This window comes from Borostomias antarcticus (genome assembly GCF_949987555.1).
Source record: "Borostomias antarcticus genome assembly, chromosome: 23".
NCBI lineage: Eukaryota > Metazoa > Chordata > Actinopteri > Stomiiformes > Stomiidae > Borostomias > Borostomias antarcticus.
The window spans coordinates 3,129,353-3,151,878 of record NC_140256.1 but is presented as its reverse complement, the minus strand read 5'-3'; the positions used below and the strand labels follow the sequence as shown (position 1 = coordinate 3,151,878).

Below are 22,526 nucleotides of genomic sequence, written 5' to 3'. Positions count from 1 at the left end.
TTTTGTATAAAAAAAATCAATTTAAAACATTTTAGCATATGCAAAAGTATTTATTTCTAAGTAAGTGCAATAAAACAGACACTCCTCATCCTCCTCCATCCTCTGTTTTGAGAATCTCCTGCAAAACAAATAGATTGTTATTACAATACAAAAAGTTTGCTTTAATACTATTGACCACTGTCATACCGGCCTATTCATGTGGCGTTAGGAGTGACCTTCAGGGCGCCAGGTGTCGTGGTGCAGACTGGCTCCCGCGTTCCTCCTCTCCTCTCTCCGTGTTTCCGGTATTCCAGAGCCAGTGACTTGGCCTCTCCCTCGCTGAACAGCGCAGGAGGAAGCCAGGGCAAGTAAACAAACAAATAAACAAACAGTCGCATACTGAGAACTCCATACTGTAGATCGATTCATACGTTTGTCATGATCATGTAATTTGCACTATTGTATTGTACTGTACTTTTGCACCTTACGTTTTGAGTTATTGCTATTTTTATTGTTATTTTATTATTATTACTATTGTACTGATTTATATTATTATTACTTAGTAGACTTAGGATGTGTGCATTGGAGGACAAAGCCAAGTAAGAATTTCATTGTGTGGTGTAACCATGTCTAACCATGCACATGACAATAAACGTCTTGAATCTTGAATGGTCATACAGCAGTTTTGAGTGTAACCGTACAGTAGAAAACAACTTCACTGTAGTTAACGTACCAGTTCTGGCCGGTCAGATAATCCACCAGCTCCTTCACCTGGTTGGGGTGGCCAGTTGAGACAAGGAGCTGCTTCAGAGGACTGAAGTGCTTGGTCTTCCAAACCTTCTCATACTGCCCGTGCCGGCAAATGAACGTCAACACCGTCTCTCTTATCTGTGGATGCAGAGAAGTGGAGTATCAAAGAAAGTGGGGGATTACTATTAACACATGGAGGACTTAATTATTTATATGTATATTTTTTCTTCGTCATTTTATTTATTTATTATTATTTTTCCTAAAACCTAGTCTCTAACCCCACGTAATGAGACAGGTATGTCAGCTTACCTGTGAAGGAACTCCGGCCAACTCCCCAGTGTTCATGAGCTCGTCCACCTGCTCCAGGATTGTGACAGGATTACAGGCCGACAGCAGGCCCTGCAAAACACAACACACTTTATGAAATGTCCCGGGGGGGGGGGGGGGGTTACTCCAGGTAGTCAAAGAACACCCTCTATCCAAATTGTATAATTTAAGTGTTTTTTAAATGTAGTGATTAGCCAGAAGTTGTGCTAGACCCTTTCTACGACCCAGCAGACCTCACCTGGATCTGCTGCTCCTTCCGCTGGACGCAGGGGATGAGCAGGAGGGCGCCCAGGGCGAAGGCTGGCAGACCGAACTGGGCGAAGCGGTTGGCGATGCCTATCAGGTCCAGGTTCAACAGGAACGGGCACCTTGGGTTGAGAGAGACAGAGAGAGAGAGAGAAGGGGAGAGACAGAGAGAGAAGGGGGGGGGGGGAGAGAGAGACAGAGAGCGAAGGGGAGAGACAGAGAGAGAGAGAGAGAGAGAGAAGGGAAGAGAGAGAAGGGGAGAGAGAGAGAGAAAGGGGAGAGAGAGAGAGAGAGAGAGAGAAGGGGAGAGAGAGAGCGAGAAGGGGAGAGACAGAGAGAGAGAAGGGGGGGGGGAGAGACAGAGAGCGAAGGGGAGAGACAGAGACAGAGAGAGAGAGAGAGAAGGGGAGAGAGAGAGAAGGGTAGAGAGAGAAGGGGAGAGAGGGAGAGAAGGGGAGAGAGAGGGAGAGAAGGGTAGAGAGAGAGAGAAGGGTAGAGAGAGAGAGAAGGGTAGAGAGAGAGAGAGAAGGGGAGAGAGAGAGAGAGAAGGGGAGAGAGAGAGAGAGAGAGAGAAGGAGAGAGAGAGAGAGAGAGAAGGGGAGAGAGAGAGAGAGAAGGGGAGAGAGAGAGAGAGAAGGGGAGAGAGAGAGAGAAGGGGAGAGAGAGAGAGAGGGGTAGAGAGAGAGAGAGAAGGGGAGAGAGAGAGAGAGAGAGAGAGAGAGAGAGAGAAGGGGAGAGAGAGAGAGAGAGAAGGGTAGAGAGAGAGAGAGAAGGGTAGAGAGAGAGAGAGAGAGAGAGAGAAGGGTAGAGAGAGAGAGAGAGAAGGGGAGAGAGAGAGAGAAGGGTAGAGAGAGAGAGAGAGAAGGGTAGAGAGAGAGAGAGAGAAGGGTAGAGAGAGAGAAGGGGAGAGAGAGAGAGAAGGGTAGAGAGAGAGAGAGAGAGAGAAGGGGAGAGAGAGAGAGAAGGGTAGAGAGAGAGAGAAGGGTAGAGAGAGAGAAGGGGAGAGAGAAGGGGAGAGAGAGAGAGAGAGAAAGAAGGGTAGAGAGAGAGAGAGAGAAGGGTAGAGAGAGAGAAGGGGAGAGAGAGAGAGAGAAGGGTAGAGAGAGAGAGAGAGAGAGAGAGAGAAGGGGAGAGAGAGAGAGAGAGAGAGAAGGGGAGAGAGAGAGAGAGAGAAGGGTAGAGAGAGAGAGAGAGAGAGAGAGAAGGGGAGAGAGAGAGAGAGAGAGAGAGAGAGAGAGAGAGAAGGGGAGAGAGAGAGAGAGAAGGGGAGAGAGAGAGAGAGAAGGGTAGAGAGAGAGAGAGAAGGGTAGAGAGAGAGAGAAGGGTAGAGAGAGAGAGAAGGGGAGAGAGAGAGAGAAGGGTAGAGAGAGAGAGAAGGGTAAAGAGAGAGAGAGAAGGGTAGAGAGAGAGAGAAGGGGAGAGAGAGAGAGAAGGGTAGAGAGAGAGAGAAGGGTAAAGAGAGAGAGAGAAGGGTAGAGAGAGAGAGAGATAAGGGGAGAGAGAGAAGGAGAGAGAGAGAGAGAGAGAGAGAGAGAGAAGGGTAGAGAGAGAGAGAAGACAGAGGGGAGGAGGACTTCAGAGTCAGGATGTGTCGTGTAGAGAGGCGGCCCTAAAGCCGTCCTGCGGCCACGGCTCCCCCAGCAGCTCCTGAACCCCAACGGAGAGCTGCTTACTTGAGGAGGAGCACCAGGGTCCGGTAGAGGACGGCCTGCTGGTCAGGACTCAGTGGAAGAGACGCTGTCAACAGAGAAGACGGTAAGCAGCCACCACACGAGGAGAGACCACCACACGAGGAGAGACCACCCCACAAAGAGAGACCACCACATGCACTGGTGGTCACGTCACACACGCTGTATACACAACATCAGGGTGAAACTGTTTTTTTGTTTCCCTCTGGAATATGTAGGGGTGGGACCTCTGCCCACCCTCCCATTGCTCTCTGTGAAGCGCATTGTGTTGCCTCTGTGTATGAAATGCGCTATACAAATAAAGTTGGATTTGATCACATACACATTACACGTTGCACACTCACTGTATAGACACTGACCGCACTCCATTTTGTATATCGTTATTATTAATTAGTCCTTCTTTTTGCATTCGTATTTTATCCCGTCTTTGCACTGTCCCATCCCTGCACCCTGTCCAATGTTGTCTTCATGCGATGCACCATTGACCGAAACAAGTTCCTAGTATGTTATAAAACTACATGGCAATAAACATTTCAGACTGTGATTCTCCCCGTGTCCACAGGTTCACAGCTGCAGTCTACTGCCCCCATGTACAGAACGCTGTCACTGCCTGTTTAAATCCCTATAGATCATGTAGGGTGTGGGCACAATATTTTTGAAAGCCAACTGTGTTTCTCTCATTGGCTCAATGTCTTCAGCTCCTCTAAGCCTTTTCATCACGAAAATAAATAGACTCTGAAAACAGATGAAAATAGACTCGGATGGAAATAAACAAGGGACATGGACGAGTCTCGAATGGTATCCATTAGGGCTGCACAATTAATCGTGAATTAATTGAAATCGCGATTATGACCTCCGCGATTAATTAGTCGCAAAAGGCCGCAATTAATGTGATTAATAATTTTGCTTTGAATTGAGTGTGCTAGGACTACACGGACGAATCACAGGCGCTTATGCTGTCTGACCAATCACATGCGTTCCCGCTGAGTGGTTACGAAAAAGATGATGTCGCTCAAGCCCAGCAGGTCATATGCAAACTGTGCAGAGCTAAAGCTATTACTTGGAAATATTAATCGCAATTATTAATCGCAATTACCATTTTGAAGCAAATAATCGCAATTATTATCTTTTGTCATAATCGTGTAGCCCTAGTATCCATAGAGAATTAATTGGAATTGACGGGTATGGACAAACACAACAGACCAGTGTGACCGTGCCCTAATGACCTACTATACCTGTCACAAACGGGGCCAGGATCATACTCCTCCATGTCCTGGAGAAACTGGACACCTGAGCAGGAAACACCACAGCGTTATCAAAGACCGCTGAGCAAGGACAGCAAGTCGCACTGAAGCTGGAAGTGGACAGTTTGAGCCCAATACAGTGTACATGGGGGGTCAGCGTGAATAAAGAGGAAGTTGTACCTGCCACAGCGAGGGGATCGCCCCCAGCGCTTCCAGCACCTTCTGGAGATCACTGATCTGGAGAGCATACGAAGGAAACACAATCTCCGTCTGTGCTGGTTCACGTCTAACGGAATAAGGGATGTTGTTGTCGAGGTGAATGTGTTTTCGACGGCCTCCGCTCACCATGTTGAAGCCCAGCAGTTTCTGCAGCACTCCGTTCCACAGCTGGGGGTCGAACACCTGGTACTCCAGACACAGCTCTGCCACCAGGCGCACGGCCTGCACAGAGAGGGGCTCAGATCAACTAACATTCCCACAAACCCAGCCACGCCATTATTAAAAATAATAATAATAATAATAATAAACGTTATTTGTATAGCACCGTTCATACAAATAAATGCAGCTCAAAGTGCTTCACAAAAAATAGACATAAAATAAACAAAAAGAGGAAAATAAGATGGAAGATGGAACACAATAAAAGATAAAAGATAAGAAATCATATAAATACAGTGTAAAAATGACAATTTTAATAAAATGTTGAGATGTACATTAAAAAAAAGAAAGAAAAGTACAGTAGCTCGCAAGTGCAAAAGGAGCTAGTTAAAAGCTTAAGTGAAGATATACGTTTTTAGTTTTCTTTAAAAACTATTGAGCGAGCTGGATTCCCTGATATCTATAGGTATTGCGTTCCACAGCTTTGGGCCGTAATTAACAAACGCTGCACTCCCGATCGTCTTCCCACTGTTGCTGGGAACTTCTAGTGAACCAGCAGTGGATGATCGCAGTGTTCTTGAAGGCGCGTAGTCGACAAGGGAGTTAGCGGCGTACAGTAGCTCGCCATTAACAAAAGCACGGACGCAGGGCGGTACCTGCGGCTCGTGGCTGTGGTTGTTCCACAGGCCCTTGACCAGGCCTTCCTTAGGACTGTTGAGGAAGGACTCGACGGTGTACGGGATGTTCAGGTCCTCCAGCTGAGCCAGGTAGACGTAGCACTTCAGGTAATACCTGCAGGAAGAGCCACGGCCGGGACACAGCGTTTTATCACACCTAACTCTCAGGTTCACGCTCACCAACACATTTAGGGGAGTGCAATCCCGCGGTTTCTAGTGGATACTAACTGGTATTGTTATGATGAAACACAGGGACATTGTGTATCTGAGAGACCCATACTTGACTTTAGTCCTGGGGATCTGCAGCTGGCTCTCCAGGGTGGCGGGGTCCGCCAGGTGGAGGAGACACAGCAGGGCTCTGCTCCGGTGGCAGAAGGTCAGACGGGGCCCAGATTTGCTGAGGGGCTGCAGAGGAAGATGAAGCGTTTTATTGAGGGGCCCCGTACACTGTACCATTTAATGTGACAAATAAAATCTGAATCCGCATCTGTCGTCATGTTAATGATGATGGGGGTCAAAGGTCAACCCACCCATGTCTCTGCGGAGAGGATGGGGCTCAGTAGGCTGGCGGCGTTCGCCATGGGGTAGATCTGCAGCAGATACACCACCCTGAGAGAGAGAACGGGACGTTGGCCACACGGTGAAAAGTTGAGCTTTGTCAGATCATACACTAACTGTGTATATATCAGTAAGGAAACGTAATAAAAAAACAATAATCAGGTGACGAACTTAAGTACCTCATGAGGTCCAAATCCTCCTGGATGTCACTGACACAGTCCTTATTGTTAATGTCCTTCATAAGAACATAGGAGTTAGAAGTTAGCCGTTTGCCAAAATAGCCGTTACACCATTCTGGTCTTGGTGGTACAGTACCATACAGCATCGACAAAATGACTGAAGAGAGAGCTCTACTCTTTTAGTCTATGTTGCTAATCACAAAGATACAATTTAGACCAACCTTGGTTGCAGCTGGGCCTGTTTTGCAAATCCATTTCTCCAACAGCATGGTACGAATCTTTAGAAGATCCACACCGTTGATAGACGCTACTTCTTTGCATACAGCGTGAATATCTGTTCAGTGAAAAAAGGAGCAAATTCAGAGTTGTTTGGTTCCGTTTACAAACTACCCTTTCGCAGTAGAGTCAGTCCAAATCTAGCAACATGGAGGGCAAATTGACATTGGAACTACACCTACAGTGTATGCAGGGTTTTTCCTGCATAGAGGATTTTTTGGCGCCCCCCAAAGAGATTTTAACCAGACCAAAGGAAAATCACCAGTGCCAAAATTGAGAATAAAAATAGCAATTCAAATCCTCTCCAAATGTGTTTGATAGCTTGTTTTAAGTGCTGCCCATCCCTCTTTCTTGCACTGTCCATGGTTTGGACCACTAGTAATCAGGATAATTAATAGACAGGTTATCAGTATCTTAAATATTTTGTGTCATGTCGGGAGATTTCCCGCGATTGTGAAAAGTCTGAAAAGCTACTCGGCATAAAACTGAGGTTTCCCCTCAAAATTGTGCGGACCCCCCCCCCAAAGACCCATTCTGAGCCAGGAAAACCCCTGTATCTGCCAGCGTGGTCTTGAGGTGACGTTTCTAAGGCTCACCGGGGTAGCTTTTGCTGGCCGAGCCCCTGAAGCGCTGCTCCACGCTGCTGTGTTCGTACAGGGCCACGATGAGCTTGGCGGGCAGCCCCGTCAGCTTCAGGTGGTCCGGGCTGTTGAGCCGGCCGGTCATCAGCGCGTTCTCCGTGGCCGAGCGCTGGAACTGCAGCCTCATCTTGGACCGGAAGGTCTCTCCCCTGGACCGGGCCGTGTCCTGCTCACACAGCACACAAAGGGGAGGGGGGTGTTCAACCAAATAAGAAAAAAACATAAATTCTAGCTTCATAGTAAGTATCGATGTGTTCAAAGTCCCTGAAAGGCGGCTCACATCCAGGGTTGAGTCTTTCAGCCACACGTCACAGAAGGCCAAGCAGAACTTCAACGACTGTGTCTTCTGGAAGCCTGAGGACAATAATGAATTAATTCCCTATTTTAATTTTGATAAAATATGTAGGATTATGAATGATTGCAGTAGGCCTATTTTCATTACAAAATATATATATTGATTTTTTAACCTAAATAAAGATTTATTTCAATGAAAAAAAGGACTAGAGATGGTTAATATTCAGTACCTCATAAATGAGGCTAAACTGTTTAATGGGGAACCAAGAATTCTGTTTTTACTGATCTGGTCAAGAAAAAAAAACAATGAATAAAGGAACCAAAGTCGCACATAAGTGTGTGTCTATAATCAGGGGCTGTGTCAGAGGGGCCGGGGCCGGGGGGTCTTACCGGGAGGCAGCTCCTGAGCGATCTTGTGGGCGGTGGCCGTCGCCCACTCTGGGTTCTGGATGCAGCGGATGTAGTCCATGATGGTCTTGGCCACCTTGAGGGTCTCCTTACCGGGGGGGTGTCTCTGGCCCTTCTTGCTGTGCTCCAGCAGCAAGGGTTTCAGGCTCCTCTCAAACACGTGGTTCACGGCCGACATGTACAGCTTGTCGAGGCTCACCTGGCAGGAGGTGGGCGACAGTGTGCTGGATTCAGTTCACCACAGATAAACTGGAAAACATCCAAAAATAGTCGTATCGAAAATCCTTTTAACGCTGGCGAACTGGTGACGCCATCAACCAGGGTGTCGTACCTTCATCAGCTTGCTGATGAGAAGGAGAGTAGGAAAGGTCTCCTCACTGAGCTCGGGAGCTAAACGCACAGAGAACATTGTTAGACAACGGCCGGACAGCAGCGACGGTAGCTCGTTAGTGACCCCCCCCCGCCCCCCTCCCCCGCTCACAGATAATCTTCCAGTAGTGGTTGGTGGTGGTCAGCCCCAGCAGGTGGAAGGGCAGCCTGGCGCTGGCCAGTGGCGTGGGCTCCAGGCCGTTCTCCAGCAGGTAGGTGCTCTCCACCTCCGTGGGGGGCGAGATGCGCTTGTAGGACTTCAGGTGCTGGAGCAGACCCAGTAACTGTGGAGGAGGGGAGAGTAATTTGATCGTAGCGCCGTTATGAGAACGGACACGCGGACCGGTACGCACGCCCGGGGGGTGTTCTGATTGGAGGGCTTTACCTGACTGACGGAGAAGCTGGTGATCTGCTCCGCGGAGGTCAGGATGATCCGGAGCACTCCTTCGATCCTCTCGTAGTTATACGGGCTGAGCTGTGGACGGAAGACAAAACGACATCTCGTTGGCGTCATGCTGTACATGTCGTTAATACGTTCGGAGCAGTAGCCCCCTCCCCCTAGACCGGGGCCAGTGGTCAGACCTTGTTTATGGCTGCGCTGAGGCTGACGGTCAGCTCTCTGGTGCTGCTCAGTATGGGGATGATCTGCAAGGCTCGCTCTAGAGTGTCCGCCTCGCCCAGGGGCTGCTCCTCGCCCTGGCCGGCCCCGGGGTCGCCTGCTGACCCCGCCTCCGCCTCCTCCTCCTGCAGCATCAGGGTGGTGATGTACTGGTTGATCACTCCGTCTCTGTCCAGCCCGAAGGTACTGCAGAGGGGAACATGAGGACATAAACATTCAACGAACCATCACAGTTAAGGACAGCACCCCTGCAGTATATCACACTGGTCAGCGAATCATCAATTGTACTGTATCAGATATAAAACTTAAGTCTAGAGAATGTCTTGCCTGCAGTATTTGACATTACAAGTCAGGATGGTACTGTATTGACCCTTTTAGTCCTGAAAGTTCAATGCCAACATTACGAATATGAATTGGATTTTCCCTATATTACTAGAAAGTGCAGTTTGTCAGATTTCAGGAAGTGTTGGAATTGTTAACATTTTTTTGTTTTTTTTGTTTAAGATTTAAAAAGATTTTTTTTTATTTTTTTTATTTGCCAGTGACGCAGTCATATTCGAAGGGTTAAGCCATTTTCCAGTGAGATGAGCTCTCCAGATCTTCTCTACTCCTAGGTGCTGCTCAGCTGACCTGCAGTACTGGAGGATGATCTCCGGGGTGATGTTCCTGTTCTTCACCAGGGTTGGGATCAGATTATTCTTCATATCTGGACACTGACGAAACACCGACTGAATAGAGATCTGAGGAACGAGGAAAGGTTACTTGACTAATTGACTTAAAACGGCTGAATTAACAATTATTTGCGTGACGAGAGAAAACAGCTGGCCTACTAGCAAGACTTTTGAACGGACAGAGACAGAGAGACAGAGACAGAGACAGAGAGAGAGACAGAGACAGAGACAGACAGAGACAGACAGAGACAGACAGAGACGGAGACGGAGGAAAAGAAAAATAAGAGAGTGAAAAATCAAATCTTCCACAGACCCCTAATTTGCCGAGCTTGATCCCCCACTCTGCGTCGGTGATGACAGAGAGGAACTTGTTCCGCTCCTCGTCCTCTCGGTACAGGCTGCAGAGCCGCGCCCCCACCACCGCGACCGCCTGAAACCGCCAGGACAAACTGACCGTCCGCACAAACAATGAGACAAAACACTCAAGAAAAGGCGGACGATAAAACGCTGTGATCTTACCAAGATCTTGTCGTAGTTTTGCCAGGTGTTGTCAATAACCTTCCACAGTATCTTGAACACTTTCGCTTTGGAGAGGAGAGTGCTGAGTCCGATAGCCAGGTCACAGTCCACCACTCTCCAGTTGAACACCTGCAGCACATTGCAAAAGAGACAAGTATACAAACTGTATCTTGTTGACTCACTGCAAGTGGAATATGTAGAGAGTGGGTCGTATGCCCACCTCCCTTGTTCTCTGTAAAGCGCATTGTGTTGCCTCTGGGTATGAAATGCGCTATACAAATAAAGCTTTGATTGAAAATAAATAAAGCTTTGAAGTGGCGTTACACTTATAATCTACAATGTGGCTGTATTCAGACGGTGAAGTGACGTCATACTACTGAGAAGGCGGTTGTTACTGACGGTCTACCCTGAGATGGAGGGCAGTTGGCTCACCTTGTGCAAGAGCGCCACAGCAACAGTACTGACCGAGGACAGCGTTGAGTTTCTCAAATCGATCATGCACGCCTGGTATCTGAGCAGGGCCTGAGAGTCATGGAGCTGGGAGAAAAATAGTCCATTAATGTTAAACGCTACACATGAAAACAAACACAAAACATTTACATTATATACAGGGTTTTTCCTAGCTCAGAATGGGTCTTTGTGGTGGTGATGCGCATGCAATTTTTTTATGCCGAGTAGCCTATCCGCATATACAGGCCTATATTCTTCGTTGTCGTTCTGACTGAGCTCACTTTTCACAATCGCCGGAAAATCTCTGGACATGACACAAAATGGATATGAAGCCAAAATGTTTAAGATACTGATAATCTGTCTATTAATTATCTCGATTACTAGTGGACAGGGACAGTGCAAGAAAGAGGGATGGGCTGCACTTGAAACAAGCCATCAAACACATTTGGAGAGGATTTAAATTGCTATTTTTATTCAAAATTTTCAGCATTTTGGCACTGGTGATTTCCTTTGGCTCTGGTTAAAATCTCTTTGTGGGGCGTCAAAAAATCCTCTATGCAGGAAAAACCCTGCATATATGAGGCCATCGCAAGTCTCTCAATGCCGGATATACTGATTAAATGAACCCAAACCAAATCAGAAATCATCAGGATGCTTGAGGCCATCTAGGAGGAGGTGTTGGAGAGTCCGCACCTGTGTGGCCAGCGTGAGGTCCATGATGTTGGAGGTGACGTGCTGCAGACAGCTGCCGTAGGAGTTGACCAGCAGTCGGAGGGCCAGCTCCAGCTGGCTGCACTCCTGCAGCATCTGCATCATGGAGGCCAGAGGCACCAGCAGGGGCTTCAGGAAGTTTGAGCCTGTAGGGGGGGGGTCCGGAGGAGAGGCGAGGGGGAGATTAAGACTGGGTCACAGGACTGAGGATACATAAACCGTTTAAATGTTTCTTAAGTGGAGCAAAACGATCCTCTGGCTACCTACTCTCAAAAGAGCAGTGAGACAGACAGGAGTAGTCCAGCGGGAAAAGCTTCGCATCTGCAAAAACATGGGACAGAAGCAGGTCTAGTTATAGTTGAGCTGTTGAATCTCACACACGGTACGACGTTAACGCCTGATACCTGACCGACGGGGCTTTTCCTACCAGAGGAGAGAGGCAGCAGACAGTTGGTGATCTCATATTGGACTGGAAGGACAGCCACTGGGTCCAGGACAATGCAGTCCTCGTTGAAGACGTCCTGGAAGCTCCACTGAGAGTATGGATCTCTCTCAGCCTTCAGGGAGTCCTACAGATGTAGACCAGGCACGCAGCGCAGTGAACATCATAACCATAGATCAAGATTGTCTCTGAAAAGCTGCGAGTCTCAAGTTATTTGGTATTCTCGGATGGTGCGGTGCGAGTAGAAATTTGGATTCAAACACGGACCTTCGCGATGAAACCGTAGTTGTCTGATAACTGACACTGGTGGTAGACGTCCATGGCCGCCCGCGTGCTCTTACACAGTTCTACGCAGTCCAATAGCAGGTCTGAGAGAGACGAGTTCAAAGTTCAAACCATGATGAACTCTTGAGCCATCATTTGGAATACTCTACAACAGACTCTACCGCTTGAGGTACTTCCTTCAGGCATTTGTACTTAAACCTATAACTGTTTTAATTATTATTATTGTATATTGTATTTGTTCTGTTGTTATTTGTGTATCTGTGTGAACTCGTCAACACTGTAAATGAGGGAAACCTCAGTGCTTTACGCGTATAAATAAATGTGTGAAATGAAATGAAATATGGTAATATTGACCAAAGTGCATCGATAATGTCCCGCTCTTGCACTGTGGCAAACACCGCTGGCTTTTGTGCCGAAGAAGTCAGAAACGCCCGGTTTCCGATGCCGATGTGGGGTGGCGGTGTGTGACGTACCGGAGTGGCAGACCGTGACGGCCTGGCAGGCCAGGTTGTGTATGACGGCCGGCAGGTCCGTGCCGTCGGGGAGGATCATGGGTACGTCTCTCTCCAGCATCTGACACAGCCTCTGGGCAGCACTGAACAGCACCTTCCCTGTGCTGGGATTACTGTGGTGCTCATACAGCTCACTGTGCATGGAGGGAGGGAGGGAGAGAGAGAGAGAGAGAGAGAGAGAGAGGGTGAGAGAGAGAGAGAGAGAGAGAGAGAGAGGGTGAGCGAGAGAGAGAGAGAGAGAGAGAGAGACAGAGACAGAGACAGACATATACTGTATGGTGAATATACAAGCATATGGTGAAAAAACACTAACGTTAGGTATTAAATATATTACTTTGCCAGGTCCATTCCTTCAAACTCCCCCAACACTTGACCCTCCCTCCTCCCACCTCCACACTTCGCCTCGTCCCAAACCAGCCACTATGTCTAGGATCCTAGGGCCTAGGGGTTGATTTGGGACGGTGTGTCCTGATCTAGACTACCACAGCTCCTCCCTCCTGACCTGAGGATCTTCAGGGCCTTGTCCACCTTGCCCACCCCCAGGGCGCGCAGGGCCAGGTCGGCCCACAGCTCCTCCTCCGTGCGCTGGAGCTGCCGGGCCAGGCGCCGGAGGCCCGCCTGGGTGGAGATGGTCCTGGCCTTGCCGTCGGCGTCGTTGGCCACCACGGGCGTGGCTGCGACCTTGCTCTGGGCGGAGCCTCGGTAACGGGTGTTCTCGTAGGCTGTGATGTGGTGCTCCTGGAATTGTTTGCGCACCTTTGGGTCCTCGTAGTCCTTGGGGGTGAGGAAGATGTCGAAATCCTCCTTCAAGAGAAGCGCGAAAAGGTTTGAGAACAGGCGGTCCGCGACCACACACGGACGACCAGGCTGGTCTTGCGTGATGAGAAGGTTACAGAAATGCACGATACCTGGAGGTGAGCGATGGCGTTAAACAGCGTGAGGTTGTTCTCACACTCCACACTTTTAAGAGCGTCTCCTGTTGAATTGAGGGCAGCGCAGAGTGAGCATTAGCCAAGATTATGAATGAATGAATGGATGAATGGATGAATGAATGAATGAATGAATGAATGAATGAATGAATGAATGAATGAATGAATGAATGAATGAATGAATGGATGGATGGATGGATGGATGGATGGATGGATGGATGGATGGATGGATGGATGGATGGATGGATGGATGGATGGATGGATGGGTAGATGGATGGGTGGATGGATGGATGGATGGATGGATGGATGGATGGATGGATGGATGGATGGGTGGATGGATGGGTGGGTGGATGGATGGGTGGATGGATGGATGGATGGATGGATGGATGGATGGATGGATGGTGTTACAATGCTAAAGAGTTTGCCCCGACCTTTCTGGATCCTCTGCAGGAATTTCAGCGCCTCCACCATCACCTGCGCTATAACCATCTGGTGCTTCTTGTGCTGGTAGTAAATGGGTTATAATAAAAGGTTTAAACGAGGGCCATGTATAACCCGACACAGAGAGACGCCAAAGACGAGGGCCGACGGTGTTCTGACATGAGTGTGGAACGGTTTCTCACCTCCTCGGATAAATGGTCCTTGTCCTGCAGCTGTAGTCTAGCCCAAGTGGTCAGCCGCTCTATCACACACTCCGCCTCAGCAGAGGGCAGCTTTTTCAGGAGTGTCACACACGCCTCGCTCTGTGAGAAAAACAAAATAAAAAAAAAGACTCTTCAGACTTCCTTTACCTTTTATGCTCCACATATCTGGAACAAACTTCCAGAAAACTGCCGGTCTGCTGCAACTCTCAGTTCTTTAAAATCAAGACTGAAGACTTTTCTTTTTGCCGCTGCTTTTTATTAAATCAAATAATTATTCATTCGTACACTGCACTGTAACTTTTATCCCTGTATTTTATTTTTCCTGCGTTTTGTTTTAAATGTCCTTTTTTGCATTTTGTTTTATGAACTTTTATGTGTTGCACTTTGTCTTGATGCTTTGAATGTCTCATGTAAAGAACTTTGAATTGCCTTGTTGCTGAAATGTGCTCTACAAATAAACTTGCCTTGTCTTACCAGCACAATGTCTAATCTGGCTTCCATGTTGACCTGTGGATTTCCTCACCTGTCCATGGCCCACCAGCTGTATGAGGTACAGGAGGTTGATCTGGGAGGTGGGGAGCTTGTAGGCCTCAGCTAGCTTCAACGCATCCTCCAAAGAGGACGGTAGGTCTTGCTTCAGGATGTATCTCACCAGCATCTGCAGACACAGACGACATATCCGTATTCAGACGGCGTCGTACGCAGAGCTGTTCGCTCGCCCGCTCGCCTCGGGTTCGTCCTACCATGATCTGAGTGTCGTTGGAGAGGTTGAAGTTGCGTATCCCGTAGCCTCTGAACAGGTTCCTCATCTCCATCAGGCGGTAGCTCTCCTTCAGAAGCTCCTGTCTGGAGACAGAATGAGGCGGATGGGACGACACGTATTTGATCCAAATCATCATCATCATCATCATTAGTTTCTCAGGAATACAATTGAGGGGCAGGCCCTCATTTTCAATGTAGCCGAGATTACAAAACAAGCAACAACAACAAAAACAATGTTATACAATAAGATGTCATTCACAAATAACAATATAATTTAAAATTAAACACAATAAACCAGTACAGATGAGGAATATAAAATAGAACAACTTGTGACATAATCAGTAGTCAGTCATTTGTTAAAAACAGCTACAAACAGAGGCAGGAATGTGCAGAACCCGGGCTTTAAACTGCCCATACGAGGGCAGAGAACCGTGTCTTGTAAAGGTCCAAGCCAGCCAGCCATGGGACCTTAGGGACGTCATGGCCAGGGGGACATAATATGAGCAGTGACTCACTTGGGTCCCTCCATCTCCAGGTACTGCTGGACCAGCTCCTCCACAACCTCACTCCAGGGCACCACGGCCTTGTGCATGATCTCTAGTACAGCGTCCACCACCAGCTGTGGAAACAGTCAAAAAGAGAAATGGAGTGGACAACAATATCAATCTCAATATTTGGTTTCTGGTCATCTACAGTCACTTATTTACTGGTAAAGTTGCCTGATGAAGACCTGAGCGGTTGAAACGTTGTTTGTAGCCAATAAAAGAATACTGGGAGTATTGATCCAGTGTGCGGATCTTTTCAACCTCTAACTTATTTACTGGATGCTAGAATTTGCCGTGGGCATGTCAGGAACGTATCTTCTACATGCAAATGTACAAAAAAAAAATGCGCGCCCTGCGAGGGCGTGGCCGCCCCGGTCCACCAGGAGGGGGCGGGTGGTTTTTAGAGGGTGTTACACTCACATCTGTGTCCGTCATGCAGCCCTGCACAGCCACAGCTTTGGCCTCCCACTCTGTGAACAACGTGGTGGTCCGCGAGCTGCAGCGCTCCAGCAGGTCCTGTAGGGGGCGACAGAGAGGTGAACTGTAGTAGATGATGCCTTGCGGATTAATGAACTGCTGCGAAGTAACTTCACATGGTAAATGGACTGCACTTATATAACGGTTTTATCCAAAGCGCTTTACAATGAAGGCCTCTCGTTCACCCATTCACACACACATTCACACATCAATGGCGGCAGTAGTTAGCAAGGTGCTAACCTGCTCATTGGGAGCAATTTGGGGTTCGGTGTCTTGCCCAAGGACACTTCGACATACGGACACGAGGAGGCGGGATTCGAACCGCCGACCCTACGATCATTGGACGACCCGCTCTACCTCCTGAGCTACAGCCGCCCCACATAGGCAGAATTTGCTATGGGCATGTCATATCCTGTCATAGGCAGCCACACAGAGGGGGGGGGGGGGGGGGGCTGGTTCTGGGAGGTCCGCACCTTGATGTACTGCAGCAGCAGCTCGTCCGGCACCAGCTGGTGCTCCAGGGCGTAGGCCCGGACGCTGGTCTCCACGGTGGCAGGGATGAGCTCCGGCGCCGGCACCTGGTCCAGCATGAGGAAGGCCACGCTGCGGACGCTCCCCTGACACGATGAGTAATCAATAAACACATGATCACATGACTGACCACGTCATGGAACATCAGGAGTCTAAAACTATCCCCAGGGCACACACACACACACACACACACACACACCTTCTCGAAGACGGAGAGCGAGAGCCGACAGTTGTACTTCTTGTGTAGGTCAAGCAGCCGACGGAGGTTGGAGACCAGGGACTTGAGATGCTCCACTTCCTCCGCGCCGTAGTCGTCGTCCTGACAACCACAGACAAAAATAAGAGTCAGAATAAGAGTCAGAGCCTGCAGGTTACTTCCTGTCTGTGTGTGGCACACGTGCGCACTTTCTATCTGTCAAAAAAACAAGAGGAGGAAGGGAAAAAAGGTGGGAGGTAAAAAAATAAAAAAAATAAAAAAACGCTAATGTGAAAGAGAAAACGCTTACAGAGGGCATCCACATCCATAATGAAGGCAGCCCGAGTTCTGCCAGGTCCAGTCCGTTCTGGGGCCAGTCTCCCTGTGGGAACAGAGCCAGTGATGTGATTGGCTGGTCTGGTGTAGATGAGTACTGAGCTAGGAGACTAGCTTTCGACAGCTTCAGATTACAGACAGGTCAAAATGACTGCTTTACTTTTTCCGTCAACTCCAGATTCCTTGCCCTCTGCTCAAACCACCTTGCCAGGATTTTCTAGGAACAAAATGAAAAACACTTTAGAGCTGCTACCCCAAAAAACAATTATTAACCATAATCTGGTTTCTGATGTGTCTGTAAACGGCCGTTTTACCGTTCCTCTGGGCAGCACCCTCCTAACAAAGGGCACGAAGACCGTCTTGAACCAGGGGCAGAGGTCCTGAGATGGGAGGTCCTCTGGAATGGAGCTCAGCACAGCATCGAGACTTCTCTCATCAAACTGCCCCGCTATCTCCCCCTGCAGGACCGCCAGAGAAAATCACCAGTAAAACGTACATTCTCAAATAAACACAAAAAAAAAACATGATAATGTCGCTCATTTGCTCTGCTCATGTGTGTTACCTCGTGGCGGAGCCAGAGGTGCTGGGCTCCCCGCAGGTCTCCCTCTCTGAGGTGAGACAGGACGTCCGCCACGTAGTCTGTGCTGTTCAGAAACTCAATCCAGGCGATGCCGCTAAATGGGACCAATTGAGGCAAAATGAGTCACGCAAACTATCAACTTTACACATTCGGTTACCAGACTTGATGCACTCCATCTGCCGAGTAGAGAAGCGTTGAACGTACTTGAACTTGTCTGGGCTGTGGAGGCAGCAGAACGTGGCCAGCCGTCCCAACGCCTCTTGGATGTGTGAGGAGGGGTAGCGCGAAGAGGCGTGGTTCAACATCTTCTCAGCCGTGTCAAAGGTCGGCCAGGGAGCCTTGAGGCAGTATTCCACTACATACTGCTCGTCCTGACAAACAAAACACTCGTCGATTAAGCTAGGAGTCAATCAAATTATTGTAGAATACAATTTCAACTGTTGCCAGCCATCATGACAAACAACCCCTGTTGCCTATTCTGGTTGTTGTTACCCGTCACAGTCAGTCTCAAATGAATTCATAAGTTTGTGTTTCCTACTGTTTGTGTCCCTTCAGATTTCAAACACACGTGCCATCGAGTTTACTTACCATGATCTTGGTCAGGTTAGTCTTGGCCTCCTCCACCAGCTCAGACCACACGTCCTGCCCGTAGCCCCCCACGGAGGCCGAGGCCAGCTGCTCCAGCACGAAGTCCAGCTTCACTTTGTACACCAGCTGAACAGGAGGGTTGGATGGAAGGTCAATCAGGCATACTTCTCTTATCCCTACTTCAATTTCAACTTAAGAGCGGACGCCTACCTCGACGTCTAGCTGATACGTTATGGCAAAATGTTCCGCCTCTTCAAATTTGTGTCGGTGTAGAAGTCGGCTTAGTCTAGAGGGTGCAAAGTATTAGCAGGTGTTGACATCGCATGGAGTAATGTAGCGAGTGAAGAAATATGGACTTGTTGTGCCTGCGTGTTTAACACATTACCTGTTCTCTGGCAAAGCCTCCGTGAGACATCTCATGACAACAGAAGTTAAGGACTCCTCTGGGCTAGTCGACAAACCCAAACAGTGAATACTATTTATTTTGTACTGTAGTTGACATTTTAATTCAGTTTTTATCTGTGAAACTGTATAAATATAAATGTTCCCGCCCTTATGTTACACAACAAACCATAAAAAGAGAACACCCACCTTTGTGAATTCTCATAAACACCCTCCAGCAAGCAAATTCTGTCCTGAGCGGGAGGAAAAGGGTAAAGAAAGATAAAGGCGTAGTCATTTCAATATGGTCAGATGGGTTGAAGCCCATCTTTAATAAGATAGTACAGCAGGACCTCAGATCTGAACCCATCGGGAATGAGGGTCGTTCGGATCGCTTTAATGTTCATAAGAAGATGTCAAAATACACCAAATTCACTTAGTCTACACTCTATTCATTTAGTTTACACTCAGAATAAATCAATAAATACCCTTTAACAATCGGAAAGGCATTGAAATTGCAATCAAATAACCAACTATACTTTTTTTGTGCTAGCCATTTTGTCATGTTAGCGTAAAATGTTAGTATGTACCGATGGCTACTTTCGGTTTTGACTCCCGTTTGATTGACCAGACTTTTCGGATGTCTGATGTTCGCATCCCTGAGGTTCTACTGTATAACCTATGAATTGGTTATAAATGTGTAGTAAATTGGTTATAGTTTACCATGCTGATCCTGGTCTGGACCAGACAGGAGGTGGAGGAGATTTCCAGAGAGTACATGACAGTCATGGAGGGCAGAGAGCAAACCTGAAGACTTCTCATCTACGGGTAAAAACAGAAGAGCAAAGAGCTTAAACCTATTAAATGTCTCGTTTGGCTAAAATCCAGACTATTGTGACTTTTCCCAGGTGATTGGTGTGATGGGTTGTTGTTGACAAGGTGAAGGAGACAGAAGACCCTGGCCATTATAATAATCGTGTTTACTTGTCCCATGTACATGATACAGGTACCATATACAATGATATTACCCAATGTGAGGCTCACACAGTACAGTACAACCCTGAGATTAAGAGTCACATGCTCTACTCACCCAAACTAGCTGGGCAGTACATGAGAATGTATTGTACTGCACAATAGAATGATGCAACCAAATACCATCTATATGGCATTTACTTGCGAAACACAACGAGAGCCCGGTTTACCTTTTTGTCCTCCTGCATGGTCATGGTAATGATTTTCTTGCTGCTATTTTCTTGGCTGGAAAGAAGAGAGTTTAACTTTTCAATGTATTACAGTACAAAAGCAGTCCATTTAATCCACATGAGAACATTCCAACACGTACGTGGCCCTGGAAGCAGAGTCCCACTCTGTGATGAGCAGGAAGTCGTGGATGTAGAGGTCGGGCCAGCAGTGAATCATGATGAGGAAATGCAGATCCCAAACACTCAGAACGCTCTAAGAACATTAAAACCAACACACAAAAATTCCTACAACTGGTCAAAAAAAGCACAAACTAACATCAAATGATTGATATGAATGTACTTGCCTCTTGGTCTAGTACGTAGAGCAGACTGTCCACCACCAGCATCTTCCTCATCCCTGGCGATGTGGAGATGGGAGAAACGTAAACATCATCCCAAGTGAAGTGAAAGAAGTATGGCAATGCCAGACTAAAATAGTTGTATATGTCCTATACTGTTAAAGGTTCAGTTTGAATTTTGTGCCAGAATTGTGTGTAGACGCCTACCTGGTATCAAGCTGGAGTCCAGGGACTGACAGAGAGACATTGTGAGCTGATTAGGATCCATTGTCCAGTGTGTTAGAACACTTTCTCCTTTCCCCTATACAAAAAAACACCACATGGAACATGTAGGAAATTTGGCTTTGCTCTCTTCTTGCAATCCCTAAAAAAAAACATCTAACATCTACATTTGCTGCTTTCAGCAAACGACCACAGATGTATATGCACTGTATTGTGTTACTACTCTGTTGCTGCCGCGAGATTGAGGAACCAGAACCCAAAAATTGTCCTTCCTTGTACCTGTACAATGGATGTAATAATAAAGAAATCTGAATTTGAACAGAGCCATACCCCAATCAAAAGGTGGATTTCATGACTAAGGTTGCATATCACTGCAGTGCTGCATCCCTCCTCATGGAACTCTTCAGTAGAGCAGAAGTTTGTCTTAATGAGAGACTGAAGCTAGACAAAGACATTGAAGAGTTAAACCATCTGACTTAAAATATCATTTTCAACATTCAATAAATCATATTTTAAATATAATATCGCGAATACCTCTTTCAAATATCCAATGTCCATTTTTTCAATAGCTACAGAGATGAGAGAAAATAGATTTGAAATTGCGTGACATTTATACAGTACATACAGCATAAATACCTAGATATAACAAATAACTAAACAACGTGAAAGCCTATTATAAGCAAACAAAATACCTGTTTGAATCTTCTCAAGAGCAAGGTTTGAGGTGTGGAAAAATCCATCTTTAGTAAGAATGAACAGGTGGTACATTCCTGCCAACAAGAACCAAATATATCACCTCCTCTGAGAACCAGTCATTGATTCATCATTTGCTTTCTGAAGACAACATTCAACATTATTCTCCTTGAGGTAGTTACAATACAATCAATATAATCTTATCTCAAAAGTGCAGTTTTGCTGTTCATACCAGGCGATGCCTTATCCTCCCAGACAATAAGATGTTGATATGTTCTCTCATGCTGAACGGGGGATTTCTTCGCCATTGCCTACCAGTGTAAAGATATTTCCATTTTAATCATACAGACTAACGCATCATAAGATTCATATCATGGTCAACAATAGAGATCTATCAATCCAGCAGCAAAAGGTCACAAGCAATATGGGCATTTAGCAATCACAAGTGTTGCAGAAACAAACTAATTGAATTATATTGCAATAGCATATTCTGAGTGCAGGAACCATATATAGCATAAACCTAGGATTTGCAACATTTTGTGTGTGTGTGTGTGTGTGTGTATATATATATATATATATATATAGAGAGAGAGAGAGAGAGAGAGAGAGAGAGATGGAGAGATGGATAGATCAAAAGGCTAATGAACATTTTCACACCATGATTAAGTAATTATTACAGATTTGCTGAAAAGTTCTATGACGTCAACCCAATCTCTTACCCTGGTGAGAAGGATCTTCTTTTGGGGCACATAGATAAGATTGATGTTCCCATTTCTCTCACAGACCACCAAAAACTGCCCACCCAGGCATTCTTCCACAGCATCCACATCACTATCTAAAAAAACGTGGTTTAAATTAGAAAAATACTCTCATACTGTCAAGTCAAGTCAATTTTTATTTCTATAGCACATTTACAAACAGCTGTGGCTAAACCAAAGTGCTGTACAGATAAAAGCAAAAGATATAAATACAAAAGCACACTGTCAGATCATGATGCTTACATAGGAAATACCAATAGATACATACCAAAGTCAAGATGAAGCAATTGAGTTTGACAACTCTGGTCAAACAGGATTACTGTTGCATCTGCGACGACAACACAGCAGTTTGAGCTACATGATGAATACAGCCGAGGACTGGACAGCACCTGCAGGAGAAAAACATACTAGCTTAGTAAACTTGCAATGGCTCATGACGGACTTGTCCAGGACAAAGTAAAAATACCTTCTCAGGTGAAGAGATTTTGACTAATGTATCCACTTGGTATAAACCACTGCAACTCTCATTGCAGAGGCGAACCGAGTTGGTGTCCTCGTTGGTCAGAAGTTCCACCTCGTTCCACATCATGTTAACTCCGGCCAGCTGTGTGAAAGGGGAAGTTAACTTACTTGCGTTAGATCAGTATGGAAACCTGCATCTAGAATGTGAATGACAGCTGCTCTCTCACAACAACATGGGGTGGTGCCTACTTAACCCAGGCTAACTATACTACTTAACCCAGGCTAACTATACTACTTAACCCAGGCTAACTATGCTACTTAACCCAGGCTAACTATACTACTTAACCCAGGCTAACTATACTACTTAACCCAGGCTAACTATACTACTTAACCCAGGCTAACTATACTACTTAACCCAGGCTAACTATACTACTTAACCCAGGCTAACTATACTACTTAACCCAGGCTAACTATACTACTTAACCCAGGCTAACTATGCTACTTAACCCAGGCTAACTATACTACTTAACCCAGGCTAACTATACTACTTAACCCAGGCTAACTATACTACTTAACCCAGGCTAACTATACTACATAACCCAGGCTAACTATACTACTTAACCCAGGCTAACTATACTACTTAACCCAGGCTAACACAACAA

General features: G+C 46.8%; 1 protein-coding gene across 1 annotated transcript; it reads right to left on the bottom strand.

Moving 5' to 3' along the window:
* Positions 1 to 194: 194 nt before the first annotated feature.
* kntc1 (kinetochore associated 1) lies at positions 195 to 21,988 on the bottom strand (the record flags this gene model as incomplete). Its single annotated transcript, XM_084457409.1, has 60 exons — positions 195 to 318; positions 713 to 867; positions 1,039 to 1,128; positions 1,295 to 1,424; positions 2,976 to 3,039; positions 4,226 to 4,280; positions 4,415 to 4,471; positions 4,580 to 4,675; positions 5,266 to 5,401; positions 5,567 to 5,691; positions 5,817 to 5,895; positions 6,024 to 6,079; positions 6,245 to 6,357; positions 6,896 to 7,109; positions 7,221 to 7,294; positions 7,625 to 7,841; positions 7,974 to 8,032; positions 8,124 to 8,295; positions 8,397 to 8,486; positions 8,594 to 8,816; positions 9,261 to 9,370; positions 9,615 to 9,731; positions 9,821 to 9,949; positions 10,253 to 10,357; positions 10,964 to 11,127; positions 11,249 to 11,302; positions 11,409 to 11,550; positions 11,691 to 11,791; positions 12,182 to 12,354; positions 12,723 to 13,024; positions 13,129 to 13,196; positions 13,581 to 13,653; positions 13,773 to 13,892; positions 14,317 to 14,451; positions 14,537 to 14,639; positions 15,071 to 15,174; positions 15,521 to 15,616; positions 16,051 to 16,194; positions 16,308 to 16,427; positions 16,615 to 16,686; positions 16,801 to 16,857; positions 16,955 to 17,098; positions 17,203 to 17,314; positions 17,425 to 17,591; positions 17,809 to 17,934; positions 18,019 to 18,094; positions 18,194 to 18,256; positions 18,400 to 18,443; positions 18,913 to 19,011; positions 19,392 to 19,446; positions 19,532 to 19,644; positions 19,736 to 19,788; positions 19,937 to 20,030; positions 20,282 to 20,392; positions 20,486 to 20,520; positions 20,644 to 20,721; positions 20,868 to 20,955; positions 21,364 to 21,479; positions 21,671 to 21,791; positions 21,869 to 21,988. 60 exons carry the CDS (start codon positions 21,986 to 21,988, stop codon positions 195 to 197), a joined length of 6,633 nt encoding a protein of 2,210 aa, XP_084313535.1.
* Between the last annotated feature and the right edge of the window lie 538 nt (positions 21,989 to 22,526).